Genomic DNA, 21800 nt, shown 5'->3' on the forward strand with positions numbered 1-21800 from the left:
AGGAAGCAGGAAGCAGCTGAAGGTCGAGACGTTCGTTAGTGACGGGAGTTACGGCTCTTTGAAGGTTTCTGTGTGTGTGTGTGTGTGTGTGTGTTTACACAACTAAATCTAATAATGCACATACGAGTCGCCTAATGTCTGTCAGAGGACTGTAACATCTGAGTATTGGCATGAATAACATGAAAATATGTGACAGAGAGAGAGAGAGAGAGGGAGAGAGAGAGAGAGAGGGAGAGCGAGAGAGAGAGACAGAGAGAGAGACACTGCGATTTAGGGATTCATTTTTTACAGTGTGCTTCTGTGACAACTCTGTGTTTTCTCTCTCTTTCTTTGTCTCTGTCGGTGTCTCTCGCCCACAGGAAAGCCAGGCTGTAAAAAATGTGGGTTTCCATTGTAAATCCAAATCTAATGATATTCTTCTCAATGAGGAAGATTTTTTCAAATTCATAGTAAGATCTGATGATGTTTAAGTTTGTAGGAATCAGATTTGGGTTAATTTATGTAAAAATACAAACTTTACAGCCTCACTTTCCTTTGGACGAGCGACATAGAAAGAGACATAGAAAGAGAGAGACAACTCCCATTACTCCCTAAACCGCTCTCTCTCTTTCTGTCTCTCTCGCTCTGTCTCTCTCTCTCTCTCTCACTCTCTCTCTCTCCCTCTCTCTCCGTCTCTCTCTCTCTGCCTTCAGATAATCAGTATCTCCATGTTTGAGTTTGTCCTCTTCTCCCCGTTGGTTCGATCTCCACTCAGTCCAACTCCTCTTAACAAACATTTTATTAGATCCAGAGTGTCTCGGAGCGTCCTGGTGTCTCGGTGGGTGAAGACAGACACCATGTAAACCGTGTGTGTGTGTGTGTGTGTGTGTGTGTCTTGGTGGGTGAAGACAGACACCATGTAAACCGTGTGTGTGTGTGTGTGTGTGTGTGTGTCTCAGTGGGTGAAGACAGACACTATGTAAACCGTGTGTGTGTGTGTGTCTCAGTGGGTGAAGACAGGCACCATGTAAACCGTGTGTGTGTGTGTGTGTGTGTGTGTCTCAGTGGGTGAAGACAGACACCATGTAAACCGTGTGTGTGTGTGTGTGTGTGTGTGTCTCAGTGGGTGAAGACAGACACCATGTAAACACGTCCGGGTTCCAGTCCGACCCGAGTCCTCTGTCGCATGTCACCCTCTGTCTCCCAGTCTTTCCTGTCTGTCTACTAATAAAGTATTAGAAGAAGAGTCTCATCCCAGTAAAGCAGAGTTCAGTTGGTCCCAGTATCACAACTTTATTACACACTTTAACATGGACAGTCACAATGAAGATTACATGTTCTGTTGAGACACTGGGAGGAGGAGCAGGACGTCATGTGATGTCAATGTAATGTAGTGTGATGTCACTGTAATGTGATGTCACTGTAATGTGATGTCACTGTGATGTAACGGGATGTCACTGTAATGTGATGTCACTGTAATGTGATGTCAAAGTAATGTGATGTCACTGTAATATAACATGACATCACTAATGTAATGTGATGTCAGTGTAATTTTATGTGATGTCCCTGTAGTGTGATGTGATGTCACTGTAATGTGATGTGATGTCACTGTAGTGTGATGTGATGTCACTGTAGTGTGATGTGATGTCACTATAATTTAGTGGTGTGTGATGCAGCTCACAGATCAGTTTGGAAATCATCAGGAAGTGCCAGGCTTAGCCCTGCCCTCCAACAGATCTTATTGGTCCACTGGCCCTCCAACAGATCTTATTGGTCCACTGGCCCTCCTGCAGCTTCTACAGCTCCTACAGTACTACTACAGTACTACTGTGTAATTCTGGACTACCTTACTAGTACAGTACTACTACAGTACTACTACAGTACTCCTGTGTAATCCTGGACTACCGTACTACTACAGTACTACTACAATACTACTGTGTAATTCTGGACTACCTTACGAGTACAGTACTACTACAGTACTACTACAGTACTACTACAGTACTCCTGGACTACAGTACTACTACAGTACTACTACAGTACTACCTACAGTACTCCTGGACTACAGTACTACTACAGTAATTGTACAGTACTACTACAGTACTCCTGTGTAATCCTGGACTACAGTACTACTACAGTACTCATGGACTACAGTACTCCTGTGTAATCCTGGACTACAGTATTACTACAGTACTCACAGAACCTTGGCTCTAAATTCAGTTTGGTCTTTTATCTCCAGTTATATCTGATTTTATTCTAAAACATGATTTCTCTGAAGTTTGTTCCTCTGTTTTATATCCATAGACAATAACTGATATTGATCATTAATAGTGTATTGATCCATGATGTCAGCGCCTTGTCCATTTGATCAGGGTTTCTGGAGATCGGTAGAGGAAGATCAGTTTGGCGTAAAGTTCCTCCTCCAACTCCAGTTCTCCAGTCTCTCTCACCTGCAACACAGCAGCCAATCAGATCAACACGCAGCAACCAATCAGATTAACACGCAGCAGCCAATCAGATCAACACGCAGCAGCCAATCAGATTAACACGCAGCAGCCAATCAGATCAACACGCAGCAACCAATCAGATCAACACGCAGCAGCCAATCAGATTAACACGCAGCAGCCAATCAGATTAACACACAGCAGCCAATCAGATCAACACGCAGCAGCCAATCAGATTAACACACAGCAACCAATCAGATCAACACACAGATTAAAACAGTGATTGTCTGGACTGCTGGACTGGACTGGACACTGGAGAACTAACACAGCGCAGGCTGTCAGCCGGTTCTTGTCAATAAAGATTTGTTGTGTACCAGGAAGATGTCGGTGCAGAGTTTGAGGATCCGGTCGACGCAGGGAAGCTCCTCGAACATGATGGAGTGACTGATCCCACTGAAGAACTCTCTGACGAACTTCCCTATCACCAACACCACCGACGCATACAGGCCCATTATACTGCAGGGAGAGACATACAGAGAGACATACAGGCCCATTATACTGCAGGGAGAGACATACAGAGAGACATACAGGCCCATTATACTGCAGGGAGAGACATACAGAGAGACATACAGGCCCATTATACTGCAGGGAGAGACATACAGAGAGACATACAGGCCCATTATACTGCAGGGAGAGACATACAGAGAGACATACAGGCTCATTATACTGCAGGCCCATTATACTGCAGGGAGAGACATACAGAGAGACATACAGGCCCATTATACTGCAGGGAGAGACATACAGAGAGACATACAGGCCCATTATACTGCAGAGGACAGAGGACTAGAGAGGAGGGGTAGAGAGACACACTGGTGTGTGTGTGTGTGTGTGTGTGTGTGTGTGTGTGTGTGAGTGTGAGTGTGTGCGTACCCATATCCTGCCAGGAAGCCCAGACTTGGAGGACTGACTTTATCACTGAAGACAAACAGTTGAAGCCCCGCCTCCCTCCTGTCAGTCACAGTAGCTCCGCCCATCAAGGGGACCAAGCTGTCAGCTGGTTGGTCGACTATCCACCACTCCTGGATTTCTCGGCTCTGATTGGTCGACCGCTCCAACGCCAACAGGATGTCCTTGAAGCGGTCGTCTGATTGGAGGAGAGAGAGGAGCCACATGATTGGAGGAGGGAGAGGAGCCACATGATTGGAGGAGAAGAAGCTGTAGTACTACTACATAGTATAACAGTACTGTGTAAACCAAAACACAGTACACTACTACTATAGAACACTACCTACTATACTACATAGTAGAGTAGTACTGTATATAACACTACATATAGTGTTAGTACATAGTTTACATGTACATACTAGACTGTAGAATACTAGTTGGTATACTAGGACTGTAGAATACCACATAGTATAATAGGATTAGTAGGAGTATAGAACATTATTACATACATTACATGTGGTACTACATAGAATGACAGTATATAGTAGCACTGTCTAGATTACTACATCTTAAGGTAGGACTATAGAACACACAGTATACTACACAGTACACTAGGACTGTAGAACACACAGTATACTACACAGTACACTAGGACTGTAGAACACACAGTATACTACACAGTACACTAGGACTGTAGAACACATAGTATACTACATAGTACACTAGGACTATAGAACACATAGTATACCACATAGTACACTAAGACTATAGAACATATAGTATACTACATAGTACACTAAGACTATAGAACACACTAGCATACATATACTAGGACTAGTATAGTATACTAGTATCTAGTAGTTGCCTGATATCAGACAGAATTGTCAACTTGTTACACTCCATTTCCATCTTCAGTCTGACATTGCCTCCACTCTAACCGATTTCCGTGGGGGAGGGGGATTCGATTTTCCCTAACCAATCACTAGAGACCAACGTATCCGCCTGAATCTAACGTCATTTTAAGTCGACACTGATGCGTAGCCATGACAACACCAGAGACGGTTCAGAAAGTATAGAGCATCTTTGACAACACGGAGCGAAGTAAAAAGAAAGTACGACGTCGGGCGATATTGAGAAGACATGCCGTCTATGTAAACAGCCTCGATAGCATCTTGTCTACAGCGGTCGCCATTGTTGTTATTACTCCTCCTTGGTTCCAGCGCACAGCTTGACAACGCTTGACAACAGCTTGACAACGCCGTTAGTCCCGCCCGTGGCGCTGATTGGCTAATCGTTAGTCCCCCCCGGCGCTCATTGGACCGATCATTTTTCAACCGAGAAACCGCTGTTTCATGTCACGATGCCAGACCAGAAGCAGTCAACTGGTGGAGTCGGTGGATTCAAAGGTCTGGACCCAGGCAAATCTAGTAGTATAGTGTGTACTGTAAATGTCTGTAAAACTTCATAAGTGTGTACCTGTGTACAGCTGGTCGATGGGTTTGGCGTTGGAGTCACTGGGCGCTCGAAGGAAACATGGAAGAACCTCCTGTATCACCCTGAAAACACACACACACACACACACACACACACACACACACACACACACACACACAGTGGTCACCTTTTAAAGCAGACATCCCTCTCTTCTTTCTCTCAACAAGCTTTATTGGCAGGACAAGACAATTTGTGTTGCCAAAGCATTTGCAAGAATATAATCATCAACAATAAACAATCATATTAAGAAGTCAAATATTATACATCTCATACGTCTTGGTGTGTGTTGGTCTGTGTCTTGGTGTGTGTTGGTGTGTGTTGGTCTGTGTCTTGGTGTGTGTTGGTCTGTGTCTTGGTGTGTGTTGGTCTGTGTTGGTCTGAGTCTTGGTGTGTGTTGGTCTGTGTCTTGGTGTGTTGGTCTGTGTCTTGGTGTGTGTTGGTCTGTGTCTTGGTGTGTGTTGGTCTGTGTCTTGGTGTGTTGGTCTGTGTCTTGGTGTGTTGGTCTGTGTCTTGGTGTGTGTTGGTCTGTGTCTTGGTGTGTTGGTCTGTGTCTTGGTGTGTGTTGGTCTGTGTCTTGGTGTGTTGGTCTGTGTTGGTCTGTGTCTTGGTGTGTGTTGGTCTGTGTCTTGGTGTGTGTTGGTCTGTGTTTGGTGTGTGTTGGTCTGTGTCTTGGTCTGTGTTGGTCTGTGTCTTGGTGTGTTGGTCTGTGTCTTGGTGTGTTGGTCTGTGTTTGGTGTGTGTTGGTCTGTGTCTTGGTGTGTGTTGGTCTGTGTTTGGTGTGTGTTGGTCTGTGTCTTGGTGTGTGTTGGTCTGTGTTTGGTGTGTGTTGGTCTGTGTCATGGTGTGTTGGTCTGAGTCTTGGTGTGTTGGTCTGTGTCTTGGTGTGTGTTGGTCTGTGTCTTGGTGTGTTGGTCTGTGTCTTGGTGTGTGTTGGTCTGTGTCTTGGTGTGTGTTGGTCTGTGTCTTGGTGCATTGGTCTGTGTTTGGTGTGTGTTGGTCTGTGCCTTGGTGTGTGTTGGTCTGAGTGGTGTGTGTTGGTCTGTGTCTTGGTGTGTTGGTCTGAGTCTTGGTGTGTGTTGGTCTGTGTTTGGTGTGTGTTGGTCTGTGTCTTGGTGTGTTGGTCTGTGTCTTGGTGTGTGTTGGTCTGTGTCTTGGTGCGTTGGTCTGAGTCTTGGTGTGTGTTGGTCTGTGTTTGGTGTGTGTTGGTCTGTGTCTTGGTGTGTGTTGGTCTGTGTCTTGGTGTGTTGGTCTGAGTCTTGGTGTGTGTTGGTCTGTGTCTTGGTGTGTGTTGGTCTGTGTCTTGGTGCGTTGGTCTGTGTTTGGTGTGTGTTGGTCTGTGCCTTGGTGTGTTGGTCTGAGTCTTGGTGTGTGTTGGTCTGTGTTTGGTGTGTTGGTCTGAGTCTTGGTGTGTGTTGGTCTGTGTTTGGTGTGTGTTGGTCTGTATCTTGGTGTGTGTTGGTCTGTGTTTGGTGTGTGTTGGTCTGAGTGGTGTGTGTTGGTCTGTGTCTTGGTGTGTTGGTCTGAGTCTTGGTGTGTGTTGGTCTGTGTTTGGTGTGTGTTGGTCTGTGTCTTGGTGTGTGTTGGTCTGTGTCTTGGTATGTTGGTCTGTGTCTTGGTGTGTTGGTCTGAGTCTTGGTGTGTGTTGGTCTGTGTTTGGTGTGTGTTGGTCTGTGTCTTGGTGTGTTGGTCTGTGTTTGGTGTGTGTTGGTCTGTGTTTGGTGTGTGTTGGTCTGTGTCTTGGTGTGTTGGTCTGTGTTTGGTGTGTGTTGGTCTGTGTTTGGTGTGTGTTGGTCTGTGTCTTGGTGTGTGTTGGTCTGTCTTGGTGTGTTTTGGTCTGTGCCTTGGTGTGTGTTGGTCTGTGTCTTGGTGTGTTGGTCTGTGTTTGGTGTGTGTTGGTCTGTGTCTTGGTGTGTTGGTCTGTGTTTGGTGTGTGTTGGTCTGTGTTTGGTGTGTGTTGGTCTGTGTCTTGGTGTGTGTTGGTCTGTGTCTTGGTGCATTGGTCTGTGTTTGGTGTGTTGGTCTGTGCCTTGGTGTGTGTTGGTCTGAGTGGTGTGTGTTGGTCTGTGTCTTGGTGTGTGTTGGTCTGTGTTTGGTGTGTGTTGGTCTGTGTCTTGGTGTGTGTTGGTCTGTGTCTTGGTGTGTGTTGGTCTGTGTCTTGGTGTGTGTTGGTCTGTGTTTGGTGTGTGTTGGTCTGTGTCTTGGTGTGTTGGTCTGTGTTTGGTGTGTGTTGGTCTGTGTCTTGGTGTGTTGGTCTGTGTTTGGTGTGTGTTGGTCTGTGTCTTGGTGTGTTGGTCTGTGTTTGGTGTGTGTTGGTCTGTGTCTTGGTGTGTTGGTCTGTGTTTGGTGTGTGTTGGTCTGTGTCTTGGTGTGTTGGTCTGTGTTTGGTGTGTGTTGGTCTGTGTTTGGTGTGTGTTGGTCTGTGTCTTGGTGTGTGTTGGTCTGTGTCTTGGTGTGTGTTGGTCTGTGTTTGGTGTGTGTTGGTCTGTGTCTTGGTGTGTTGGTCTGAGTCTTGGTGTGTGTTGGTCTGTGTTTGGTGTGTGTTGGTCTGTGTCTTGGTGTGTGTTGGTCTGTGTCTTGGTGTGTGTTGGTCTGTGTCTTGGTGTGTGTTGGTCTGTGTTTGGTGTGTGTTGGTCTGTGTCTTGGTGTGTGTTGGTCTGAGTCTTGGTGTGTGTTGGTCTGTGTCTTGGTGTGTTGGTCTGAGTCTTGGTGTGTGTTGGTCTGTGTTTGGTGTGTGTTGGTCTGTATCTTGGTGTGTGTTGGTCTGTGTTTGGTGTGTGTTGGTCTGTGTCTTGGTGTGTGTTGGTCTTTGTTTGGTGTGTGTTGGTCTGTGTTTGGTGTGTGTTGGTCTGTGTCTTGGTGTGTGTTGGTCTGTGTTTGGTGTGTGTTGGTCTGTGTTTGGTGTGTGTTGGTCTGTGTCTTGGTGTGTTGGTCTGTGTCTTGGTGTGTGTTGGTCTGTGTCTTGGTGTGTTGGTCTGTGTCTTGGTGTGTTGGTCTGAGTCTTGGTGTGTGTTGGTCTGTGTTTGGTGTGTGTTGGTCTGTGTCTTGGTGTGTTGGTCTGTGTTTGGTGTGTGTTGGTCTGTGTTTGGTGTGTGTTGGTCTGTGTCTTGGTGTGTGTTGGTCTGTGTTTGGTGTGTGTTGGTCTGTGTCTTGGTGTGTTGGTCTGTGTTTGGTGTGTGTTGGTCTGTGTCTTGGTGTGTTGGTCTGTGTTTGGTGTGTGTTGGTCTGTGTTTGGTGTGTGTTGGTCTGAGTCTTGGTGTGTGTTGGTCTGTGTTTGGTGTGTGTTGGTCTGTGTCTTGGTGTGTTGGTCTGTGTTTGGTGTGTGTTGGTCTGTGTTTGGTGTGTGTTGGTCTGTGTCTTGGTGTGTGTTGGTCTGTGTTTGGTGTGTGTTGGTCTGTGTCTTGGTGTGTTGGTCTGTGTTTGGTGTGTGTTGGTCTGTGTCTTGGTGTGTTGGTCTGTGTTTGGTGTGTGTTGGTCTGTGTCTTGGTGTGTTGGTCTGTGTTTGGTGTGTGTTGGTCTGTGTCTTGGTGTGTGTTGGTCTGTGTTTGGTGTGTGTTGGTCTGTGTCTTGGTGTGTGTTGGTCTGTGTCTTGGTGTGTGTTGGTCTGTGTTTGGTGTGTGTTGGTCTGTGTCTTGGTGTGTGTTGGTCTGTGTCTTGGTGTGTGTTGGTCTGTGTTTGGTGTGTGTTGGTCTGTGCCTCGGTGTGTTGGTCTGAGTGGTGTGTGTTGGTCTGTGTCTTGGTGTGTTGGTCTGAGTCTTGGTGTGTGTTGGTCTGTGTTTGGTGTGTGTTGGTCTGTGTCTTGGTGTGTGTTGGTCTGTGTCTTGGTGTGTGTTGGTCTGTGTTTGGTGTGTGTTGGTCTGTGTGTTGGTGTGTGTTGGTCTGAGTCTTGGTGTGTGTTGGTCTGTGTCTTGGTGTGTGTTGGTCTGTGTCTTGGTGTGTGTTGGTCTGTGTCTTGGTGTGTTGGTCTGTGTCTTGGTGTGTGTTGGTCTGTGTTGGTCTGAGTCTTGGTGTGTTGGTCTGTGTCTTGGTGTGTGTTGGTCTGTGTCTTGGTGTGTGTTGGTCTGTGTCTTGGTGCATTGGTCTGTGTTTGGTGTGTGTTGGTCTGTGCCTTGGTGTGTATTGGTCTGAGTGGTGTGTGTTGGTCTGTGTCTTGGTGTGTTGGTCTGAGTCTTGGTGTGTGTTGGTCTGTGTCTTGGTGTGTTGGTCTGTGTCTTGGTGTGTGTTGGTCTGTGTCTTGGTGCGTTGGTCTGTGTTTGGTGTGTGTTGGTCTGTGCCTTGGTGTGTGTTGGTCTGAGTGGTGTGTGTTGGTCTGTGTCTTGGTGTGTTGGTCTGAGTCTTGGTGTGTGTTGGTCTGTGTTTGGTGTGTGTTGGTCTGTGTCTTGGTGTGTTGGTCTGTGTCTTGGTGTGTTGGTCTGTGTTTGGTGTGTGTTGGTCTGTGCCTTGGTGTGTGTTGGTCTGAGTGGTGTGTGTTGGTCTGTGTCTTGGTGTGTTGGTCTGAGTCGTTTGTGTTGGTCTGTGTTTGGTGTGTGTTGGTCTGTGTTTGGTGCTGGCTACAGAGAAGGGCTTGATATTTTAATGATGGCTGGTCTGATTGCATCTCCAAGATGGCGCTGCGACCAGTTGCCACGGTGTGTTGGTGCGCTCTTTTTTGTTTGTTTTTAGTGTTTAATTCCGTTTATTGTGATTCCACTCGGACTATCTACACGAGGGACCAGATAATAAACATCAGGAACTCGACAACATCGGATTTATGTCCCAATTTTCTCGCCTCATCCATGGATTTACGGGACATTTTGGTCAAAGGCGCTCTAGCCCTTGGCCAAGCGGTGTTGCGGAGACGGAGAGGCAAGCGCGCCGGGGCCCTAGTGCGCTTCAGGGAGAGAGGATTACGCACGCCTCTACCGGGAATACTCCTCTCAAATGTCCGCTCACTGTGCAACAAAATGGACGAATTGCGTCTTCTTATCAGGCCACATAGAGACTTTTCTCTCTCTTCTGTTCTGTGTTTTACGGAATCGTGGCTGTGTGATTCTACACCGGACTCCGCCGTACAACTACCCGGCTTCCAGCTCCTACGCGCGGACCGCGACCCGAAGCTTTCACACAAAACAAAAGGTGGAGGGATTTGTTTCTATATAAACCAAGGCTGGTGCAACGATGTAAAAGTGATTTCACAAACTTATTCTCCTGACCTACAGACCGTTTTATTCTCCCCGTGAATTCACTTCCTTTATACTGGCTGGCATTTACATCCCCCCGCAAGCCGACGTGCAAGAGGCTCAACGCCAACTCGCCGAACAAATATTGGGAGTGGAGAGAGGGAACCCGTACTCCCCAGTTATTGTCCTCAGGGACTTTAACAAGGGCAACTTAAGCCACGAACTCCCCAAATATAAACAGCTAATTAAATGCCCGACCAGGGAGGAGAAGACTGTGGATCATTGTTACAGCACTATCAACAGAGCTTATCGCGCAGTCCCCCGCGCAGCTCTGGGACTATCTGACCACGCTCTTATTCATCTGATCCCAACATATAGGCAGAAACTAAAACTTTCTAAACCTGTTGTGTGGAGAACTAAGAATTGGGGCAACAGAGAAGCAGTGGAGGAACTGCATGACTGCCTGGATAACACAGACTAGGACATTTTCAGGACTGCTTCCAACAGCCTGGACGAATACACAGAGGCTGTGACGTCATACATCAGCTTCTGTGAAGACAGCTGTATTCCAACACGCACCAGGGTGAGTTATAACAATGACAAACCCTGGTTCACAGCAAGACTCAGACAGCTGCGTTTGGAGAAGGAGAGGGCTTTCAAGAGTGGAGACAGGGATTGGTTTAGACTGGCTATTTACACGTTTGGCAAGGCGATTAAGGAGGCCAAACGACAGTACTCTAAGAAGCTGGAACAACGAGTCTCCGCCAACGACTCCTCGTCAGTCTGGAAGGGACTACGGGAGATCACAGACTATAAAACCAAATCCCTACACTCTATGAATGACCTCAGACTTGCAAATGACCTGAATGAATTCTACTGTAGATTTGACAGACAATGGAACAGTCCTGACTCTGACCCTCACACCCAGCCCCCCTCAACAGCTTCTACACCTCTTTCTTCCAGCCAGGACAGAGACACCCCCCCCTCCAGACCCAGACACCCCCAGACAGCCCACGCCCCCCCCCAGCTCCATCACACCTCTCTCCATCCTGGAGAGAGACGTTATCAAGCTCTTCAAAAGACAGAACCCCCGCAAGGCAGCTCACCCTCCACACTGAAGCACTGCACAGACCAGCTGTCTCCAGTGTTCACGGACATCTTTAACACCTCACTGGACGAATGCATGGTACCTGCCTGCTTCAAAACATCGACCATCATCCCCGTTCCCAAAAAGCCGAGGATCACAGGCCTTAATGACTACAGACCAGTAGCTCTGACCTCTGTGGTAATGAAGACCTTCGAGTGCCTCGTGCTGGCCCACCTCAAGGCCATCACTGACCCCCTCCTCGACCCACTGCAGTTTGCCTACAGAGCCAACAGGTCTGTAGACGACGCAGTCAACATGGGACTCCACTTCATCCTCCAGCACCTAGACTCCCCCGGCACCTACGCCAGGATCCTGTTTGTGGACTTCAGCTCTGCATTCAATACCATCGCCCCAGCTCTTCTCCAGGACAAACTATCCCAGCTGAACATGCCTGAGCCCACCTGCAGGTGGATCACTGACTTCCTGACAGACAGGAAGCAGTACGTGCGGATGGGCAAGCTTGTCTCTGAGCCCCGGACTGGGGCCCCACAAGGCTGTGTGCTCTCTCCTCTACTCTTCTCCCTCTACACCAACAACTGCACCTCTAGCCACCCTTCTGTAAAACTCCTGAAGTTTGCGGACGACACAACCCTCATTGGATTAATCAACGGGGATGAGTCCGTCTGGCTGCACCTTCCTGGTGCAGCCAGAACAACCTGGAGCTGAATGCTCTGAAAACTGTAGAGATGGTTGCAGACTTCAGGAGGAGCCCAGCCCCAACGGCCCCCCTCACCATGTGTGACTCCCCAGTTAACACTGTGGAGTCATTCAGATTCCTGGGAACAATAATCTCCCAGGACCTCAGGTGGGAGGAGAACATCACTGCCACCACCAAGAAGGCCCAACAGAGGATGTTCTTCCTGCGGCAGGTGAAAAAACTCAAAATGCCGCAGAAAACGATGGTCCAGTTCTACACGGCCATCGAGTCCATCCTCACCTCATCGATCACCGTCTGGTACGCTGCCTCCACCGCCAAGGACAGAGGCAGACTGCAGCGGATCATCCGGTCAGCCGAGAAGATCATCGGCTGCAACCTGCCGTCTCTACTGGAACTGTACAACTCCAGGACCAGGAAGAGAGCGGGAAAGATCATCGCTGATCCTTCCCATCCCGGTCACCACCTCTTCCAAAGACTTCCATCCGGCAAAAGGTTCCGGTCTATCAAGACCAAAACCTCACGCCACCTGAACAGTTTCTTCCCCATGGCAGTGGGGCTCACAAACAAGCCCCCTGCCTCTCACTGACTCTCTGCCTCTCACTGACCCAAACGACACTGCACGCATACACAAACACTCACACACACACACACACACACACACACACACACACACATGCACTGTTGTTCCTGCAACACCAATATCTCCCACCTCACCATACAATTAACATGTGCAATACATTGTGTATATTTTGTATATATGTTGTTAATATTTTGTTAATATTTTGATATTTCTTGTATTTTGCTATATTTATGTACCTTATGCATCAACCACACCAAGTCACTTTCCTTGTATGTGCAAACATACTTGGCATAATAAAAGAATTCTGATTGGTTTAAGTGTTGCCAGAATTTATAAGCTTTCTTTTTAATCTCTCTCTCGCTCTCGCTCTCTCACTCTCTCTTACACAGGAAGTGTTCTGGTTCCGTTCAGTAGTTGGATCAGCTCCAGTCGGGTTTGATCATCCAGGAAAGTCACATGTTTACCGGACGCAAGCTCCGCCTTCGCCCCAAGACTCAGGTTCCTGTTTAGAACACAAACACTGAGAATCAACTTCCTGAAATCGAACACATAGAATCACATAAAGTTAGACTGATATTTGGCTCACACTATATGTTGGTTCAACCAATATTTGGGAAGAAAATAACATTATGAAGAGTTTCAGCACCGCAGCACTGAAACCTTCTCAAGCTAAATGATCTGCTGAAAGCAACGGTATGCTAGTTCTCCTAGACGAAAGCACTTTGACATCCATCTTACCTGTCAAATAGAAAATGTGTTTCCATTAGTGACCATGTTTCCTCTGTCTTTTGGTTAGATGTGGCGTACCTCAAAGCTCAATGTTAGGTCCAATTTTATTCTTACTATACATGCTACCACTTCATCCGCCATCATATTGTTTCCCTTCACTGCTATGCCAATGATACTCCGCTGTACCTGTCAGTTAAACCCAGACTTAAGTAAGGTGGTCATACTGCATCACTGTATGTTCTGGACTGGATGTCTCAGAACTTTTTGCAATTAAACTTTGACAAAACCGAAGTTCTTGTTCTTGGCCTTCAATGTATTTCAAGACAAATTCAGCAGTGTCTTGGTCCTTCAACTGATAATGAAAAGTCTAAAAACTTAGGTGTCATTTGTGATCCAAGTTTACACCTTGAACAATACTCCAAAAAGCTTTTCAGTCATGCTTGCTCCAGCTAAAGAATACCTTACCTTGAGTTGTGTTACCTCATTGAGTTGTATTACATCACTCTGTTCTATGATTGATTATTGATCAGTCAGATCTAGGTAGGCTCTTTCTCTGTAAAGTCCTTTGAGACAGGCTGTGATGTAGGGATATGGAAATAAATTAACTTGAACATGCTTTTGTTTCTTTCTATTTGTGATTACTGTAGCACCTTATTTACTTGCCTTAACCAACAAGCCGTGGCTCTAGAAGGACTAACAGAAAGACCGACAGGACTAACAGAAGGGCTAACAGAAGGACCAACAAAAGGACCAACAGAAGGACTAACAGAAAGACCGACAGAAGGACCAACAAAAGGACCAACAGGACTGACAGAAAGACCGACAGAAGGACTAACAAAAAGACTAACAGAAGGACTAACAGAAGGACTAACAGAAAGACCAACAGAAGGACCAACAAAAGGACCAACAAAAGGACCAACAGAAGGACTAACAGAAAGACCGACAGAAGGACCAACAAAAGGACCAACAGAAGGACTAACAGAAAGACCAACAGAAGGACTAACAAAAAGACTGACAGAAGGACTAACAGAAGGACTAACAGAAAGACCAACAGAAAGACCAACAAAAGGACCAACAGAAGGACTAACAGAAAGACCAACAGAAGGACTAACAGAAAGACCAACAAAAGGACCAACAGAAGGACTAACAGAAAGACTGACAGGACTAACAGAAGGACTAAAAGAAGGACTAACAGAAGGATTGACACAACAGAAGGGGCCACTTTACTCAGCGGTCAGTTTTAGAATTGATTTCAAGATGCTACTGATAATTTAAATGCGTACCAATGCTTTCCCCTAGCTACAGCTCAGACCTGTTAACTCCCTGGGAGCCTTGGCTCTTCAGACAGAGCTCTAACCCTAAAGACTAAAGGTGACCAGGTTTTCAAAAAAATCAAAAAAACCTTTCATAAATTCACCTGCATGTTTTTCTTCTCACTATTTCATTTTTTTCCTGTTATTTTTTATTTTTATGCCTGTTTACTAATTGCTTTGTAAGATTTTTTTCTAAATAAAATACTACCACAACTACTAATGATGATGATGATGAAGATGAAGATGGTGATGAAGACCTCTGTATGGTCCAGGACACGGTGAGGGGGAAGTGCTCCAGGTTCAGGACCTCGGTCAGGTACTGCCTGCTGGGAGGACTGATGGTCCACAGAGAGTTGCTGCTTCCCTGCAGCTCCGCCAGCGTCACATCCTCCCTGCTGTAGGCCTCCAGGAACTGCAAGGCACTCTGGGAAACAGAGTTCAGACCAACACTCACCTGGTGGTGCAAAAAACTACAAACCACCTAAGACTAGTATTGTAAGTAGTACTAGTACTAGTGCAAGTAGTAGCAGTAGTAGTAGTAGTGGTAGTGGTGAAGGTAGCAGTAGTAGTAGTAGAAGTAGTAATAGTAGTGTAGGAGACAAGCCCCTCTGTTTCAAGAGCAGGAAGACATCCACACTCCTGAGGCAACAGAGACCTCCTGCCACGACAAATACGTACCACCGGAGAGACCGCATCCGCACCTGGGCAAGGCGCCGGTTACAACAACCTCATGTCACGCCAAATGAGCAAGGTCTCATAAAAGCTAGCTGACCGTGCTTTCACCCCAATGAACAAAACACTATTACTTTACTAATCTTGACACTACAGGTCCCAAGTTTGGTATCAACTTGTTTGTTTTGATCTTGACTTTTCAAATCTGACACCAGAAAGGTACTATGACCAAGTGTACAACTTCGGTGAAAATAATAGAGAATCCTAAGATTTCAAAGGTGCTATCACCCGGATCAAATCAGCATTGGTCATGGTGATAAGTAGGTGGGGAAAACGCCCCCCCCCCCCACGGCACCACTGCTGAATCTGATTGGCTGAACGCCATCCAAAGGTAGAGACACCATATTCCTTTATAAATTGTTCCCAGAGAATATTTTTTGGAGTTAGCTTGTTTCAAGATCGCTTGATCAAGAGTTTCTCCACTCCAGTCCAGTCCGTCCAACTTGGCTCCCAAAGACTCGCTCACCTCTCAAGTCCAGCAACGTCGGCCGCAGCAGACTCCAGGACACAAGCAAGTATCACAGCGATCCATTCACTTTGCTTAGTCTCCTGATTAGGGTTGTATGTATGTATATTTAACATGAAAACAATATTTTAAAGTTGTCTGAGATCAAACAACACATTTTTGATTGACAGGTGTCGATCGCCGTCATGATTTGCTCTTTTTTATTGAGGGGAGTGAGCTTATACTGCACAAGGAGGTGAAACATCATATTGCCTCCTGGCCTCTGCAGCATAGACTGTAAGCAACTAAGCAAAAAACACAGACACAGACCCAAACTAGTCCCTTAATATCCGACAACGCAGCGGGAAATCCCGGTGCAAACGAGACAGATGGACGGACAGACAGACAGACGCACGCTTCTCCATAACGTAGGCCCGATAAAACTCATTCAAAACTTTGCATTTACACAGCAGATTACCCCTGCTCTAGTCATCAGCCTATCAGAACACTTTTAGCTTGTTGAAGCAACAGATACCCACCAATGATAGGGAGAAATCAGCAAGGCTAGAGTTAGTGGGTTATTACTGACAGAATGATTTTAATCGGACATTTCAACGTCCGGTCGAGCCTTCTGACCGGGCCCAGACAATGCATCTGAAAACCGGACAGTCCGGTCAAAAACCAGGCATCTGGCAAACCTACTTGTTTGGTTTGCTAGCTAAACTAAAACGGCTAATGTGCAGGGTACGCTAATGTTTATGATAAATGTTTAATGCTTCAGTGATGTTGAAACGGGAGCTTTCGCTAACCTCTCGAAATTCTTTATATAGACTGGCGTGTCGGTCCTTAAGGTGCTTCGCCAAGTTTAACGTGTTAACCCCCTTCATCAGCAGGCACCACTCTGTAGCGTTGTTTACTGACTGAGGCAACAACCCAGCTGACTGCTACTAGTGAGAGGAGGGGCTGTGGGCAGCGGTGCAGGGTGTGTGTGTGTGTGTGTGGGGGGGGGGGGGGGGGGGGGGCTAGTGGAGGTGGAGGAATAATGTTTGATTTTTCATTAAGTGAAAGCACTGCTGGTATCGATACTGTTGCAAATGAGTATTGTATCCGTTTCAAATTTTTAGTACTTCTGACAACCCTACTCCTGCTGCTGTTAGAGGTCCGTTTATCAATTGGCATAGCCTCCAAAGCTCCGTTATTTTGAATTACACTCAACTTTCTGTTTCTCAGGGAACGATCTATAGGCCTGGTTATCTCAGTCTATCCATAATCTGATGTCATTTTCATTCTGTTATACTGCTTGTTGATATTTTCCCTTGCCCCTTTGCCTAGACTGTGTTGTGTTTTTCCCTTTTGTGTTGTTTCCTGTAGTACTGCTTAGTTGTAGTTGTAGATATAACAGTAGAAATAAATGTGTTTGATACTAAAAGTAACCTGTTCTGTGTTTGTTTGCTCACAATATCAATCACTAAACCGTAAAAGATCCTTGCTGCCCTTTTATAAATAATTATTCTGTAGTAATAATAATTATAACAATTATAGTTATAACTATAATAATAACTCAACCTCTTGTGTTTGGCCAACATAGAGGGCTTTTCCCTTGTGTTATTATCTGTCCCTTCATAGAAATGGGTTCGCTGGACGAATACTTGTCTATTTGGGATATGTCTAATAACTCATAATTTCCCTTATTAAATAATATAATCTTTGAGCTATGGTTTCTCCTACAGTAGTACAAGTAGTAGTAGTGGTGAAGGTAGCAGTATTAGTAGTAGTTGCAGTAGTAGTAGAAGTAGCAATAGTAGTACAAGTAGTAGCAGTAGTAGTCGTAGTGGTGAAGGTAGCAGTAGCAGTAGCAGCGTTACTAGTACTCATCTGTTTACAGTGTCACTGTGTGTTGATTAAGGAGCTGAAGTTGTAACCTGTTATGACTCTCAGTAGCAGCAGTAATAACATCAGCAGCAGTAATAACAGCAGCAGCAGTAGTAATAACAGCAGTAATAACAGCAGCAGCAGCAGTAATAACAGCAGCAGCAGCAGTCATAACAGCAGTAATAACAGCAGCAGTAATAACAGTATCAGCAGTAATAACAGCAGTAATAACAGCAGCAGCAGTAATAACAGCAGCAGCAGTAGTAATAACAGCAGTAATAACAGCAGCAGCAGTAATAACAGTATCAGCAGTAATAACAGCAGTAATAACAGCAGCAGCAGTAGTAATAACAGCAGCAGCAGTAGTAATAACAGCAGTAATAACAGCAGCAGCAGCAGTAATAACAGCAGCAGCAGTAGTAATAACAGCAGTAATAACAGCAGCAGCAGTAGTAATAACAGCAGTAATAACAGCAGCAGCAGTAGTAATAACAGCAGTAATAACAGCAGCAGCAGCAGTAATAACAGTATCAGCAGTAATAACAGCAGTAATAACAGCAGCAGCAGTAGTAATAACAGCAGTAATAACAGCAGCAGCAGCAGTAATAACAGCAGCAGCAGTAGTAATAACAGCAGTAATAACAGCAGCAGCAGTAGTAATAACAGCAGTAATAACAGCAGCAGCAGTAGTAATAACAGCAGTAATAACAGCAGCAGCAGTAGTAATAACAGCAGTAATAACAGCAGCAGCAGCAGTAATAACAGTATCAGCAGTAATAACAGCAGTAATAACAGCAGCAGCAGTAATAACAGTATCAGCAGTAATAACAGCAGTAATAACAGCAGCAGCAGTAGTAATAACAGCAGTAACAACAGCAGCAGCAGTAATAACAGTATCAGCAGTAATAACAGCAGTAATAACAGCAGCAGCAGTAATAATAACAGTATCAGCAGTAATAACAGCAGTAATAACAGCAGCAGCAGCAGTAATAACAGCAGCAGTAGATACATTAAAACCCTCAGTACTTACAGGAGTGTAGCTGTATGTGCTGATGAAGGAGCTGAAGTCTTCCTCAGTCAAGTCTTTGAGCTGGTTCTGCTGCGCGCTCATAGTGAAGATGGGCTGTCGACACAACACGCTGGTTAATGTCATTATTGTTGTTATTATTATTATTGTTATTATTACAGGTTAGTCAGATAAATACAAAACTCTACTATACTAGTACCATATGCTACTAAACTCGCCCGTACTCTGAACAACTCTACTATACTCTTATATGACTCCAGTACACTGTACCTTACTATACTATACTCAACTATTATTACTACTAGTACTACTAGTACTACTACTACTAAGTATTACTACTGCTATACTACTGTACTATAGTATAGCAGTAGTATAGTACAGTACAGTACATTAGTATAGTAGTACAGTAGTGTAGTAATGCTGTAGTACAGTAGTACAGTGTCATAGTAGTACAGTAGTATAGTAGTATAGTAGTACTGTAAGCCTCCCAGAGTGATGGTGAGGGAGACGTCCAGCGGTCAGTTCACCACTCTACTGTACTCTAGCATACTGTGGCAGTATAGTGGTAGTATAGCAGTAGTGTAGCAGTAGCATAGTAATACAGTAGTACTGTAGTACAGTAGTACTGTAGTACAGTAGTACAGCAGTACCTGGAAGCCTCCCAGTGTGATGGTGAGGGAGACGTCCAGCGGTCAGTTCACCACTCTACTGTACTCTAGCATACTGTGGCAGTATAGTGGTAGTATAGCAGTAGTGTAGCAGTAGTATAGTAATACAGTAGTACTGTAGTACAGTAGTATAGTAGTACAGTAATACAGCAGTACCTGGAAGCCTCCCAGTGTGATGGTGAGGGAGACGTCCAGCGGTCGGTTCACCACTCCAGCTACAGATTTGACGAGCGACATGAAGAGCAGAGGAAACCAGACGATGCAGATCAGCAGAACCACAATCAGACCGCCCATCCCATACTTCACCACACGCTTCTTCTTCTGGCCCCGCGGCTGGGGGTAGCGCTGCACACACACACACACACACCTGATTCTATACACATGACATGTACATATTCCTGTATATGTTCTACATTATAAATGCTAATCATGCACATTTACATGTTTGGACCCATCTGTGATCAGCTGCACATCTGAACATTCTGCATATATTTCTGTAAAAAAACTGTAATCTGATAGTGACTGTGAAATCAAATCTAGTGTAATCTAATCTACTCTACTCTACTCTACTCTACCGTAGTAGAACCCATCCTACCCTCTCGGACTCTCTCCAGCACTTTAAGACGAAGCTGTGGGCGTAAACGTCTTCCACACAGATCCAGGAGGACAGAGACAGAGTGGTGTCCGTCCAGACCCAGTCCATCACCGCCCGCAGCTCCGTCAGGAAGGGAACCAACCGGAAACTAGACAGACAGACAGGTGGAGAGACAGACAGTCAGACAGGTGGAGAGACAGACATCAGACAGACAGACAGGTGGAGAGACAGACAGTCAGACAGACAGACAGGTGGAGAGACAGACAGTCAGACAGACAGGTGGAGAGACAGACAGTCAGACAGACAGACAGGTGGAGAGACAGACATCAGACAGACAGACAGGTGGAGAGACAGACAGTCAGACAGACAGACAGGTGGAGAGACAGACATCAGACAGACAGACAGACAGGTGGAGAGACAGACAGTCAGACAGACAGACAGACAGGTGGAGAGACAGACAGTCAGACACACAGACAGACAGACAGACAGGTGGAGAGACAGACAGTCAGACAGACAGACAGGTGGAGAGACAGACAGAAAATCAATAGAGAGCATGCAGGTCGGTTGCAGGTGATAATAATATGGAGTAGGATGATATATCATTTTTTATTTGCCTTTGCTCACTTTTTTTCTCTTCTGGTTGGATGGAAAAAAAATCAGAATTTTGTATCCTGGAATCCTCCTTAATGGTTTGAGTGCAAGAACTTTGTTTTTTATCTTTTATAGTGTGACTTCACCACATGAATCACCGAGAAGAAGAACACGCCCATCATGTAGTAAAACCCATCTTACTGTGAGTAGTAATATATGTGAGCATATGCTGAAAATTCAAACAATTCTGTAATTATCTATTCACCCTGTCAGTCGAATGTCAGTTGACCCCTAACCCTAACCCTTGAATGTCAGTTAGTCTCAGCTGTGACATCACAGCTGTGACATCACAGTTCTCTAACTGCAGTATCACCATCAAAGTGTTTGTAGCTGAATGATTTCATTGTGAACCAAAAAGCTTTTGCTCATCTAATGACACTTTGTTGTTACTGAGAGTGTGGAAGATGGGGCGGGGCTTATCACACCAACAGAGGAGGATGGGGCGGGGCTTATCACACCAACAGAGGAGAATGGGGCGGGGCTTATCACACCAACGGAGGAGGATGGGGCGGGGCTTATCACACCAACAGAGGAGGATGGAGGCAGGGCCTCTAGCACCAACAGAGGAGGATGGGGGCGGAGCCTCTAGCACCAACAGAGGAGGATGGGGGCGGAGCCTCTAGCACCAACAGAGGAGGATGGGGGCGAGGCTTCTAGACGGCTCGTGGCGAGTAGTGATGTTAACTTTCGTACATGCGCTCCACTCTCAGGTTAATAAATGGACGCTCAACTCCCACATGCTTCGATGTTTAGTGGGTTATAGTATGTGTGTGTGTGTGTGCTTGTTTACCCCTGGAACAGGAAGAGGTTGAGGTAGTTGTGGCTCTTGGTCAGGAAGTTTCCCAGAACTCTCGTGGGATAACCAGAGCGAATCTGATAGGCCGACAGACCGAAGTAAACACACTTCACAAAGTACCAGAGCTGAGCAACGAGGTTCTGATTAAAACGTCTGGAGGGGGAGAGAGAGAGAGAGAGAGAGAGAGAGAGAGAGTGAGAGAGAAAAAGACAGAGACAGACAGAGAGAGAGACAAACAGAGAGACAGACAGAGAGAGAGAGACAGAGAGAAAGACAGAGACAGACAGAGAGAGAGAAAGAGAGAGAGACAGAGAGACAGAGAGAGAGAGACAGACAGACAGACAGACAGACAGACAGACAGACAGAGAGAGAGAGAGAGAGAGAGAGAGAGAGAGAGAGAGAGAGAGAGAGAGAGAGAGAGAGAGAGAGAGAGAGAGAGATAGATATCAGCTAAGCTCTAACAGACTCAATGTCACTGTAAATTAGCTGTAAGCTAACAACATACTGTATAACGATATGAGAATACCAACATAATACTCTTAACAGCTGATTGGTCACCATCTGTTTGACCA

General features: G+C 45.8%; 1 protein-coding gene across 1 annotated transcript; it reads right to left on the bottom strand.

Moving 5' to 3' along the window:
• Positions 1-1265: 1265 nt before the first annotated feature.
• Positions 1266-21353, bottom strand: LOC144538430 (piezo-type mechanosensitive ion channel component 2-like; the record flags this gene model as incomplete). The annotated part of the gene is made up of 10 exons (XM_078282466.1): positions 1266-2426; positions 2795-2936; positions 3351-3564; positions 4842-4921; positions 12786-12902; positions 14700-14866; positions 18522-18614; positions 19343-19531; positions 19782-19929; positions 21223-21353. Coding segments are annotated over 10 exons (1383 nt in total), but the record flags the coding sequence as incomplete, so codon positions are not given.
• Positions 21354-21800: the final 447 nt, after the last annotated feature.

Source organism: Centroberyx gerrardi, unplaced genomic scaffold, assembly GCF_048128805.1.
Source record: "Centroberyx gerrardi isolate f3 unplaced genomic scaffold, fCenGer3.hap1.cur.20231027 Scaffold_511, whole genome shotgun sequence".
Classification (NCBI taxonomy): domain Eukaryota; kingdom Metazoa; phylum Chordata; class Actinopteri; order Beryciformes; family Berycidae; genus Centroberyx; species Centroberyx gerrardi.